This window comes from Falco cherrug, chromosome 19, assembly GCF_023634085.1.
Source record: "Falco cherrug isolate bFalChe1 chromosome 19, bFalChe1.pri, whole genome shotgun sequence".
NCBI classification, from domain to species: Eukaryota; Metazoa; Chordata; class Aves; order Falconiformes; family Falconidae; genus Falco; species Falco cherrug.
Window position 1 is genome coordinate 1,657,355 of NC_073715.1, and position 12,987 is coordinate 1,670,341.

At 47.6% G+C, this 12,987-nt stretch overlaps 1 protein-coding gene across 1 annotated transcript; it reads left to right on the forward strand.

Annotated features, from left to right (window-relative positions):
- Positions 1–5,220: 5,220 nt before the first annotated feature.
- On the forward strand, positions 5,221–6,186 carry LOC106630841 (uncharacterized). The gene has a single exon (XM_014276424.2). It carries the CDS (start codon positions 5,221–5,223, stop codon positions 6,184–6,186), a length of 966 nt encoding a protein of 321 aa, XP_014131899.1.
- The last annotated feature ends 6,801 nt before the right edge of the window (positions 6,187–12,987 follow it).

The window sequence follows — 12,987 nt, forward strand, 5'->3', positions numbered from 1 at the left end:
AGTAGAGTTCCCCAACAAGATGGGATTTCTGGCTCGGTGAAGTTGGTCCTTGCTGAAATTTTATGCATGAAAGTGTTTTATTCACTTGGTTGCTTTAATTAATATTGAAAACACAATACTTGAAACAGAAGAAAGTGTTTGGAATAATGCTGCAGGTTGTAGCACGACTCTTTTATAAGTGCTTGAGCTATAAAAACAGTTAGCTATATTCTTTATGCTGCCTGAAGATGTGTACGCTACACTGTACTGAAAACAAACCATATAAATATATATGTATACTTATACATATATATACATACTTAAATAAATATAGTTGTCTGACCTCAGATTAAATATCTTGTCTTTTTGCCCTCTGGTTGTTCTTCTTTATTAAATATAGTGAACTCCTGTCTGAAAAATATAAAAATCCTGTAATATGCCCTATCATTAGGAACATGAGTAGAGCTCACGCTAAGTAGATCATGTGTATTTGGAGGGCAAAAACAAGTGTCGCAAGACGAAGAGGAGGGTGTGACCGGGGCTGGGACGCTGCCCTGCATCCTGCCCTGCTCTGCCTTGCTCGGTGACCTTGGGGTGCCACCACGGGCTGCCCTTGGGAGGCAAGGAGGTGTCTGAGACCTGAGCATCTAGCAATGTCGAGGTGGCATCTGGTTGCTTCCCCCGGGTGCTCAGTGGGTCATGGGGGAGCAGAACCTTTTCACACCTTCTCCTGAATGTCCAGCGACGATGCTTTGGCAGCGTGCAGAGCAGCAGTGACCGTGGGCTTCCTTCCACCTCGCAGAGTCAGAGTTGCTCTCACAACCTAACGTTTTTGCCTTCCCTTGAAAACCAAGGCATGAGCCTTCTGGGGCCTTCTGAGGAGCTGCACCATCACTGTGGCTTTCCCATAGGAGCCAGAGCCCAGGGGATCATTAGGACAATCTTCCTGGGTGGTGGGTGGCTGGGTGGCACAGGGGTGCCCACTCATGGGGTGGAGGGGCCGCTGGAGCACGGGACTTGTTTTGGAGGTGGCAGCAATGGAGTCAGGTTCTGACCCTGGCTCTGACTCACGCTGCGCTGCCAAGTGACCACAGTGCAATGCGCCTCAGTTTCCCCTGTGCTTAATTGGGAATAATAATAGCCCCCACAACCATGTCCCATGTGGCACTCTGCGTCTCTCTGAGATGAAAGGACTTTACAGATGTTAATTAAGGACATTCGGATGACAGGGCACGATGTTATCATCAGGTTAATATTTTGCTACCTGCACTGGAAACACTAAACTGAATATTAGCACTACTTGAAGGCTACTTGATCTGGCCCTTGTCCAGGAATTGGGTTTATGGAGTTTATAGAAATCGGATTAATCTGCTTACCTGCTCTCTGATGCCAGCTCAACTCCTAAACTATTGGGTCAGATCATTTAACATAAAAATGGGTGTTGTAATCCAGGGGAGTGAAACACAATGAAAGTTGGAGAAATCCAGGTTGGAATCAGTGTTTTTGTCTTCAGTTGTGGAAAAGAAGATAAACCTAAAGAACGCATTCTTCCCTTCGATTTTTGTAGCTCTTAAAATGTTGGCCTCAACCAGGAAAACATGCACTTTGTATTTTTTTTCTGTGATATGGAGGGAGACTTTTTTGTCAGAAAATTGGAAATGTAAATAATACACCTACCTTCAGGCTTCTGGATTTTCCAGTGAAAACAGAAATAGACAACTTATTCATCAGGTCGTAAGCCAGAGATTAATATTCTGCTTTAAATCATAGAATCATTTAGGTTAGAAAAGACCCTTCAGATCACCAAGTCCAACCGTAAATGTAACTCTGCCAAGTCCACCACTAAACCATGTCCCTAAGCATCATGTCCACATGCTTTTTAAATACCTCCAGAGATGGCAATGCAGCAGCATCCCCAGTGCTTCGTATCAGTGAGAAATTTCCCACCTACTCCATTAAACTATTTCACTTCTTTTTATTTCAATGTGTGAGACCTTACCTGAATTCCCAGCATATTGGAATCCAATTCATAGGTGTCAGATTTCCATTAAAGGAAAAAAAAAAATAATGCCAGGGCCGTCCCTTACGCAAATATGACTACGAAAAAATGCATTCCTTGTCAGCACTTAACGCTCATGCCACTGTTAATTTTCCCTTGGGTTTATTCGTGGCATAGCAGGGAACAAAGGGAGGGATGACTGGTGCAGGGGCTGTGCAGCAGAGCAGGAAACGTGATTTGTGTTTTCGGGACACGAGCTTGGTTTGATTCAGCTGCCTTTCCCCGGGCTGCCTCAGTGCTCCTGCTGTCCCTTCTCCCCTTTGTTGTGCCGGAAAAGCGTCACCTCTTTCAGCAGGTTATATTATTCGTGGCAAATCCTTTTTAGTACCTGTCTTGCCCTTAGCCCAAGGCTTTCTTAGTCCCAATCATCCGTCTCTTCCCTGGGTGCCCTGTGTAAGAAGGAAGTCTGCATGCCACAGTAATTATGGTCTGCAAAAATCGCCGAGAGTCCTTCCTGGACGGCGTTTTCAAAGGCACTGAGGGGACTTCTGCATGCAGCTCCCATGGAAATGAGGAGTCCCTTGAGCAGTCCCTTTGGTGATCTCAACTGAAATCTTTTTCTGGGTGTAAAGGAGCATTTTAGCTGGCCTGGATCTGCAACGGGCAGGCAGGGATGCTTTGGCGGCGTGGATAGGGGTTCGCAGCCTGAGGGGGGTGAGTGGCCCCAGCACAGGGTGTCCTTGACCTGCCAGGGGCTTCACACGTTGGATCAGGGGGTTCCCCCTCACAGAGCTCACAGGTAAGCCAGATGTCCCAGCAGCGCCAGGTCCCTGCAGAGCGAGGACAGCCATTCCCACCAGCACGAAGCTGCACGTGGCTCGGCCAGGACTGGGAGGCAATTAGAGCATCACCCAGCCAAACCACCTAACTCCCCTAGGGCACTTATTCACTGTATAAAAGCTCTGCCATCGTGGGGCTCTCCTAGGCACTTCTCTCCGGTTGTTCTCACTGATGAAGTGGGTAAGTCTGGCTTTTAGCGGAGCTCCTGAAATGCTGTTTATTCCTGGGTGGCCGGAGCAGGCAGAGGTCCTGCCTGTGTACTTGCGAAGAAGCATCCTCTGGGGGATGCTGCCTTCAGCACCGGCATGCGTGGCTCTAACAGCTGGAGCATCTCCTCTGTGCTAAACTGAAGAATATTGGGAGAGCACTTCCAGATGGACTGTGAAGTCAGGAGTGGGATTTGTGGGCTTTTCTACGCTTTCTGTTAGTTCTAGTCCAAAGGAGCCTGTTGACTACATAAAGGGCTCGATGCTGGCAGGAGTCAGATATGAGCTTGCACGCGAAAAGGTGACTCCTCTAAAGGAAGTGGCGTGGAGAGATTTGCTGCTGTTTTATGGAATTTAAACAAAGTAACTTCTCAGGTTGTAGGAAGAAGCTGACCAACTTCAGTGCCAATGTGGAAGTTAGCAGAGAGACTCTGTAGCTAAGCCTGAACAGGTTAAAATTTGTATCTAGGCTAACAATGAGAAAAATACGTCTGAGATGCAAACAATCCCCTGGAAGCAAATAATCCCCCCTAATTTAGAAGATTTTTATCATGATGAGCATCACCAGCTCTATGGCATTGTACATGTAGTAGTAGCAATTGGTATCACTGTTTTTCAGTGGGTTGTTTTTATTAGTTGATGATTATTATAATTGTAGTGATAATAAGTTTTCCTAATGATAGTAACACACAGCATTGTTATTGCTAATAGTCACCCAGTGATGGGCTTTTGGAAGAATAAAATGCCTTACTGCAATCATAGACAGAAGTAGGGGTGGTCAGGAAAATGCAGTTTCTTTACAGTCATTTAAATATATGCCTTAATCTACAAACAATGTTGAAATGAAAAAACATTTTTGATCAGAGTACTTTTCATATGTCAGTGGTTCCAGTACCTGTTGTGCTCAAAATAATCCTGTTAAAAACTCTGAAAACTCCCTGAAAGTGATGTTCTCTGCAGCAGGGAATCATAGCATCATTTAAGTTGGGAAAGACCTTTAAGATCCTCAAGCCCAACCCTTAAGCTAGCACTGAAGCGTGATGGTTTCTCCTACGACTCTTGCCAGTGAGGCAAAGTAAGGCATTTCACAGTGGTTTCAGGAGGAAAGTGTGGACCTCCGGATGGTGCCGCCTGGTCCCTTCCCCAGGGATACAGTCTCGGCTAGACTCGCTTTTGTGCTGCGTGCACAGGGGCTGCCAGGATGAGGTTTCACTCTCAGAGCTGCCCTGCCAGGCGTTTTGTCAGTAGATCTTTGAGCGACTGTAACAAAACCAGGACACTATGGCTCGGTATGACTGTTGCATGAGACTGGAGGCTGCTTTAAATGGGTGTAATTCTCCTAACTCCATGAAACTTGACCAGTTAACACCAGCTGAGATTTTGCCTTGATAGCTTCTCCTTTCCTGCTGTGGTTTCACCAAATACTTCGAAACAATCCTGTTGCATTTCCTCTTTTCTTTCCTTGAAGATGCCTACACAACAGTAGGAAGCTGGGACTGCAAGGCTGGTAGAGGCAACAAAGCTGATGCTACAGTAGCAAGCTCAGAGCCCCTAATTGCACACTGCCAGCCCAGCAGGTCCCTGTGGGACCATGAATAGGCAGGCAGGTCGTACGTGCTGAGCTCCGCGCTGCCACAAACCTCTCCTTACCCTCAGATAGTTAATTTAACCTCAGCTTGGGTTTGCCCGCATGAACTGCAGCCACACCTGAGCATGACAGCATGGACACACCTTTAATTTTGGCTTGCCTTTCATCTCTGGTGCTTGGGAGTTGCAGGACATAAGCTTGCAAGGACATCCCAGTGGGGACACAGGACGTTTCCGGGAAGTAAGGCAGAGAGTCGTAATGTCACTTCTCCTTGGTGAAATGCTTTGATGGACACTTAGCTGGTATTTGAAGGGCAGGATGAAAGCTCCCCGGTTTGCCTGGCTCCGATACCTGATCATTTCTGGGCTCTTAAGAGAAGGGTGTGGGGGCAGAAGCTAAGAACAGACTCCTCTCCTCACCTGGGTAATCACAGCCCGGTCCTGAGTCACTGAGAGCCTCTGACCTTCAAGAGAGCTAGGGTGTGGGCTCCTCATGTTGAGGTGCCTGGGGGGAAACTCTGAGTCCTGCATCACAAAAAAATAGCCAATGCCTATGTGAACTCTCTGTATTTTTCCTGCTTCTTTCAGGCATAAGTGCCTTGTGTGACCATGCACTATTATGGGGAGCGGTATAAACACCTCTACCTGCCAGGATCGAGCTGTGTCACCGAAAGCATCCAGCAATGCATGCCCCAGTCTGATGGGTACAGTACCACGTGCCACCCAGTGAGCGTGATCAAGAGCCCGATGCCAAGATGGCAAAGCTACACGCAACCTCTCACTTACGTGTGCTCACAGCCAAGCGTGCCCCAGCCACCTCTGCTGTCCTGTCAGCCCTACGTGCAGCGGTGTGTCCTGCTGTACCCCGAGCCTTGTGAGACCACTCGCCTTCTGCCCTGCAGAAAGCCCAGCCTGAAGCTAAGCCCGGGACAGAGTTTCCAGCCCTGTGACACCAGCTACCCTGAGAAAAAACGCATGGCCAAGAGCCTCCCACCATGCGCACCCAGGTGCCCGGAGCCGAGCAAACTCAAGTTCCCACCATGTGGGATCAAGTACTCGTCCTCATGCAAGGATGAATGCAGGTCACAGAAGATATCCAAGTGCTCATCGCAGCGGTATGGTGCTGAGCTCCGGTCCTTGCAGGGGATGACGGGCTATTCTCCACCACTGCGGGGAGTCACCGAGTGCCCCCCGCAGCAGTGCATAACGCAGTCTTTTCTGCAGGAGTGTGTGAACGGGTTCCCCCAGCAGAAGTGCATGAAGGGCTACCCGACGCAGGAGTGCGTCACCACCTACACCTCGCAGCAGCGTGTCACCAAGTGCCAGCCGCAGCCACACATGCCCAAGTGCCCCCCTGGGCAGGCAATAAAGGAGTGCTCCTCGCAGCAACACGCAGTCAAATGCTCACTGCCGCAGGAGGCAGCCAAGCACAAGAGCTCATCCACGCAGCACCTAAGCAAGTCCAAGTGCCTCTACCCACGGGCCACCCAGCACTCGACGCAGCATCACTCAGGGGGAGTGAAACGTTCGAGCCACTCCAAGAAGAGCCGCTGTGTTTCAAAATGTCTGTGCTAAAGGAGATAAAGAAGTAGTTGTGAGAGCAGCAAGCTATGTAGCTGAGGTCTGAGGTTATTTTTCTCCCCCGATTCCCATTCCTAACCCTCAGAGAAGCTTTGGCTTTATTTTACCCCCTTATTGTACCCATATTAAACTCATAGAGTGCATTGCCACACTTATTCCTGTAACAGAAAAGATTTAGTGACAAGTTAAGTAACTCTGAGCAGGTGCTCAGGCTTTGACTTCAAACCGACTGTAACTCTGTTATGGTGTTCACACCCTGAGAGGTTTTTACTGTTACTGGATCAATTATATTCACTGGTTGTACCAGTGGTATTAAACAGGTTGCAGCTGGATTCCTGCTCTCTGTCTGACTTCTTTCCCATTTTTAAAAACTCTTTCTAATACCTACTAATATAAAAAACTATTCCCTGTTGTTACACCACTCCTTTGGGTAAAATAATAGCAGTAATCATGTTTTTAGGACTAGAATTACCATCTGTGGGTAAATCTTTTGTGTTCAAAAGTTACCCAGAGACATAGGAAAAGAAGCAGCACAGGGCGGTATTTAGAAGGCAGCTTGGCTAAAGTAATGAGACTCAAACCTCAGACAGGAGTTTATTGTCTATCCAGCCTTAGCTCGGTCGCACCAGCCTCGCACAGAGCACGGCCAACTGCATGTGGGTCACGCAGGAGAGCTTTTACTCCTGCACCCTGGGAGCAGGGCAAGCTGCCCCTAGTGTCCCCTGTGCTGCAGTTTTGTCCCTGCACAATCCACTGCTGAGCAGATTATAAAATAGGTTGTATGGGATAGTCCCTGGCACAGGAGGAGGGAGAGAGGATGCTGCACAAGGTTTCTTCTGCTGCTGTGATCCTGGGCTGGCCCTGTCTGCATAAGATGGGTGATCAGCATCAATAATCTGTGGTTATAAAATTGCAAACAGCCCTGTCATGTCCATCTCACCCCAGGGCACCTACATGTCCAAGATCATCCCCAACTCCATCCTGGAACTTTCAGTTTTCCAGCTGTTCCTTAATGGTAACATTTTCCTGGATAGCACAAAACAGTTACCGTGCTTGGTCAATATTTTGATTTCCTAGTATCTCTCTCTCTCTCTCTAAGGGGCAAAGTTCTAAAGCAGGTGTCTTTGCCACAGTCCCTCCCAGGAGGTGCTCCTGGGGCAGCAGAAGCTCTCTGCCACCATCTAAAGGTGCAGTGGGAGACCTGGCAGCTCCTCTCATCACTGCTTTGCTCTGCTCAGCCAGCTCCCTGGGCAAATCCCAGAGGGAAAACCATCCCCTGTCTCCTTGGCTTCCTTTGCAGCACCCCAAACAGACCAAGCAGGATTTCTAGAGACTTCTTTTTCTAATAAAGTGATAGATTTGCCTGTAGAAACAGAGACCAATGCTATCAGCAGTCCTCCAGGATTCGGAGAAATCTTGCTCCTGAGAGAGATTTAACTCTAACTTCTAGTAAACCACAAACTGTGGGAAATTAAATGAAAAAGAGAGGAAAGGCCTGAACAAGGAGCTCCCTCCTGACTACCACACAAGAGATCAGTCCCTTTCTTACAGTGGGTCTATCAAAAACCAGGCTCTTCTCTGTCCTTGCTTACCCTGGGCACCAGCATGCTCAGGACAGGCGGCGAGGCCTGGTTGTCTGCAGCCATTAGAGGGAGACGGAGGTTCACAATTAAGGCACAAGGGTGGCACAGCCCAGGGGAAGCTCTCCCACCTGCATTTATCCCACTTGCATGGTTTAAAAGGCTCTGCTGGCCTCAGTCACTCCTGGTCCCGAAAGGATCCTGACTTCCCTTCAGTGAGCATGGGGAAGATGACATTAACCAGCAGAAAAGCATTTCCTTGTAGAAACTGGAACTTCTGAGCTTCTGTTTCTGTGGTTTTGGTCCTGATAAAGGGGTCACTTTGAAATAATCTCAAAGCAACCGCGAAATGGTGCCTGAACTTCTACTGGCTCTCTGCAAGAGGATGGTTTTTGTGCTCTCTTGTTCCCTCTCTCCTCCTGCTATCTGCTCCGGCAGCAGACCCTGCTCTCCCTCATCGAACGGATTATCAGGTGGGATCTGCTGCTGGAAAGGTCACCAGTGCTGCCAAACACCCAGACCTGGTGGCCCAAAAGGTGACGTGAGGCGATGCTGCATCCCTGTGGTAGCAAGAGCCAACTGCAGGCTGGGCTGCCTGAACCAGAGCGTGGCCAGCAGCAGGAGAAAAGTTTTGATTCCTCCCCAAGCTGGCAGTCAAGGGGCCACATCCAGACCCCCCATGGCTGGTTCTGAGTGCTCAGCACAAAAACAATGGACAGCCAGGAGCGGGTCTGATGGAAGCTGCAGGTGCTCAGGGCACAGGAAGGGAGGCTGGGAGAGCAAGGTGTCTTTGCCCTGGAGAAGAAAACACTGAAGGGACAGTTTATTCCTACCTTCACCCACCAAATGAGTGTTTAGAGCAAAGACGGGCTCCAGTCCAGGTGGGCAGTGATGGGGTGGGCTACAAAGCAGCTTTTCTGGGGGGATTTTGCACAGCCTTCCCATGCCACCACTGCCCAAAGTGATTCTAGTGCAGCATCCCCCAGCCAGACAAACTCCACATTGCCCATGTTTATTGAGAGGCCTGAGATGTTTTAAGGTTGTGTTTCTACTCCCCTTTCCAAAGGTCTTTGTGCAGAAGGCATAACAGCTCCTAGAAAGAAGACTGGGAGGTTTAAATGAGTTCCCAGTTTGGGGTATTGGATGCTCTGCAGGTAAACTGGCATAGAAACAGGAATTTCCATTTTTCTAGACACTTCTGTCTGTTTTAAGGGAGAAGCGTACAGTCAGAAATTGGTTCAGAAGTCACCAAGACATCCACCAGCTACTTGAAATTGTCAAAGAATATGAAATATGATTTTTCCACATGAATTGCCAGCTATCTCTAGTAACAGAGATCTAGAACAGCAGCGCAGCAGGGTTAGCCTCCATCATGAGCCATGGATGTGGGGCTGACTTTGTGGATAACCTTATGTTCACTTTTCATTGTCTTTTGGGAGAGGCTGGGGAGAATAATCCCAGCAATTAGAGATTGGTGAGGTGAGGTTTCCACTCAACAGGGAATGTCAAAACATTTTAAAAATATTCATCACTGGTTTATGTATGCAAAGTGTTTTATCATTATAATATTAATAGTATGTTATCTGAGGCAAACACCTCCAGGCTAATAGCAGCTTTAGAATATGCAGTTTTTGATGGAAGTGCCTTCATTGCTCTCATAAACAGGATGTTGTTTTCAAGCCCTGACAACACAAGGACACTTTGCATTTTCATTAAACCATGCGTTTCTGTTCGCATTCAAAAGGAATCATTGCGAAACGGGTTAAAAGGCAGATCTGGCTGAGCCTCTGAGAATTGAACGGGTGACTCTCAACTCTGAGAATCCACCAGAATCCTTAGGAAATCAGTGAGGCTCCGCAAAATTCAGCAATCCCTGTAGATCAGTAGCCATGTGATTGCAATTGATTACAAATTTTTTCCTCCCATCATGAAGTCTCCCTCGATGCACTTTTAGCCCATGACTTCTCTCTTCCTCAGCAGGTGCGAAAGGCAGCTAAATTATTTCACCTGGGCATTTACCTTTTATATGCAGAAATTATTACCTTGTCTCCTTCCAGTCTTTTCTTCTGTAAGTGGGCATCCTTCGGAGACTGTGTTTCTTAACCTTCTGATCACACACGGGGATTGGAGCCAGACACTCGGCACCTGGTCAGTACCTGGAGTATGAACAGGGATCCCCAAGCAGAATGACGTCCTCCGGCTGAAGCTGTGGCAACAGTCAGCGAAGGACATGAAGCAAATCAGCTTTGTTGTGAACAAACCCAGGGTACGTGCAGCAAAATTCTGTTCCCCACTCCTCCCTCCTCCAAGCCACTTATAGGGACGAAGCCCGTGGTGCCTCCAACTAAATGCTATGGTGGATTTAGAGGAATGAATTAAAATCACGCATCTAGCAGCAGGTGCAACCAGTATGGCTAAAATACATCACCTGCTGTCTGCAAACCACTGCTCATGAGGTCGATGTTTAAGTCAAAATTGAACAAACTGGAGTGAGTTGTACCCCCAGAAGTGGCAGAATCACATCAGCAATTAATTTAGACCATAAAAAAAAATAACACAAAAAGGGAACCTCACAGCATGTAACAGTATGTACCATGGAAATTTGAATAAAGCCAGTAAACAGTGTTAAAATAATTATAGTAATTATAAGCGTTACACACGTGGGAAAAATTGTTTGGAAAGTAATTACGACCTCACGCACAAAGGTTGTCTCATCTTCCTGGAAGTTCAAGAAAGCATATAAAACTCAAAGGATTAAGGGCTCCTCTGGCCATTTCTCTTGACTTCTTCCTGGACAGCTGGTAAGTCCCATTCACCTCAATCTAATTATATTGGGTAAAATGTTGCTTTAACATGAGCTGCGGTTTATCAGCAAGCCAGTCTGTGGTTTCTAAAAATATAAATGAGATTCTCTCTTTAAAAAATTACTAGGAATTATTTAGCTGTATATTTGGACCATGTGCAGCCTTAAAAATATATCTATTTGGACTAGTATTCTTATTAAAAAAAGGTAGTGCAATTCTGTTATCAACTAAGTGTATATAGCTATCTGGTATCCGACATAAAAGGCATTTTAAGCTCTATTCAGGTAGAGTTTAGATAATGTTGTCATAGCATCATAGAATTGTTTGGGTTGGAAGGGACCTTTAAAGCTCATCTAGTCCAACCTCCTTGCATGAGCAGGGACATCTTCAACAAGATCAGGTTGCTCAGTAACATTAGTATTTATTCATAAAATAATTGGAGAAGATCAGAGATGTTCAAATCTCTTTTCCAAAAGTTTTTGTTCATAAATCGGGAAGATTCAGTTCTCAAAGCGTTAAAAAGGGACTGCAATCTTCTCGCCTCCTTCCTTTCATGTTGGCACCCCAATCATAGCTAGAACACAGAGCTCATTTCAGTAAGAAGTTGTGTCTCCCCAGGTTTCAGTTGGTCATCCACGCAGGTCTTTTCATGGCTGGCACCTCGCTCTTCAGGGTAAGACACCTTTATCGTAGCACTGTTAGGAAGAAGAAACTCTGCAAGGACAATTGTTTTCATACTCAGCGACTTCAGGCATTTTCTGATGAAAGCATCTGACGCTGAGCGTTGACAGATCATGAAAAGCTAGACAAGTAACGGCATCCCCCTTGACCTTCCCATCATAACTGGTGAACAGAAACAAGCATTTATCATGTTTATCATGACTTATTTAAACACCTACCTCTGAATGAGCTTGATTGCACTCTCAAAGTACCTGTTTTTCTCCAGGGACAAAAAATAAAGTGGCTACTTAATCAGCTACATCATGCAGTTATTAACTTTGACAGATAAACCCCACAATACATTTTTGTAATTCTTTCAGGTTGAATGACCTAATAGATGGATTCAGGGTCTAGGCAAAAAGTTAGGCACCAAAAATCCTTATCAGGTTCTTGGCTCTGCCATGAATGGTCTCTGCAAACCACCTGGAGGTACCCAGAGGCAAGATTTTTCCTAGGAGCTCGGGGCTGCCGTGCAGAATGGCACCAAAATTGGGTCCTACCATCTCCTGCACAGCAGTGCCCAGCTTGCAGGGCTGCAGTGATGTTCTTTTCCTCCCAGTCCTGCCTGACACAGGCTCATTAGTCTGCACGAACCTCCCAGGACATTGATAGTGCTCAGTGCAATCTCAGCAGAGGCACAGAAATACTACAGTGCGTAATTACTCTAATGAGGGCTGGGTGTGCTCTACTACAGGGATAAACAAATAATCCCAGGTAAGGACGTTCTCCAGTAGAGGGATATAAAACCCCCATTCCTGTATGACCAGTGGCTTTATGGCAGCAGCAGCAGCTATGCTGAAGTCACTGGCCACCACTGCAGTACCTCTCCAGTTGCCCTTGGTGGCTGCCCAGGCAGGATCTGTAGCTGGGAGAGTGAAAGGAAGCACTGCACAGGGGCAGTGGCCCATTGGCGATGGATAGCAGTGATAAAATGGGATGAAGGTTGGTTAAACCTGGAGGTCTAAGGGTCCTTTTTGGGAGGGTGGAGGCAGTGTGAGAAGGACTCAAGGTGATGGGGTGAGCGGAGCAAGGGGGCAAACCTGTACCGACCTTTGAGCTTCATTTCCTGAAATCACAGCTCACGTTATCTCTGCTGCAGCATCTACGCTCCCTGCACAGCCCCTATAACTAAAATACCTGAGCTGCACTCTCATCCTCTTGCACCTTCTTCTCCGCCACAGCGTACGCCCCGCCGTGGCATCTGCCTTGACGCTGCAAGGAGAACAGGAGAGAAGAGCAGGAGACCCCCGGCGAGGGGCAGGGGTCTGTGCGGTGAAGGGCAGGGTGTGGGTTGCAAATGCTTTGAGAAACACACCTATGGTCTCTGTTACATCCCACAGGTTCACCACCATTTCTCCCAGATGTCCCTCAGTGGGGAGTGGGATGCAGGACAGTGTTTCTACTCCTGCAATGTGCAGTGCCCACAGCCTCTTGCTACCAGCTGCAATGACCCATGTGTTGTATCCTGTGGTGCCTCCAGAGTCATTATATACCCCCCTCCTGTAGTTGTGACATTCCCAGGGCCCATCATTAGCACGTGCCCACAGGAGACGGTAGTGGGAAGTTCTGCGGTCCTGGAGGAAGGGGCACCAGCCCCACTGACATCTCTGCGAGCTGAAGTCCTGTGCTCAGAGCCACCTGCAGAAAGATTCATCCCAAAACGCATCCCTCAGTGCTCACCACGGTGCTCC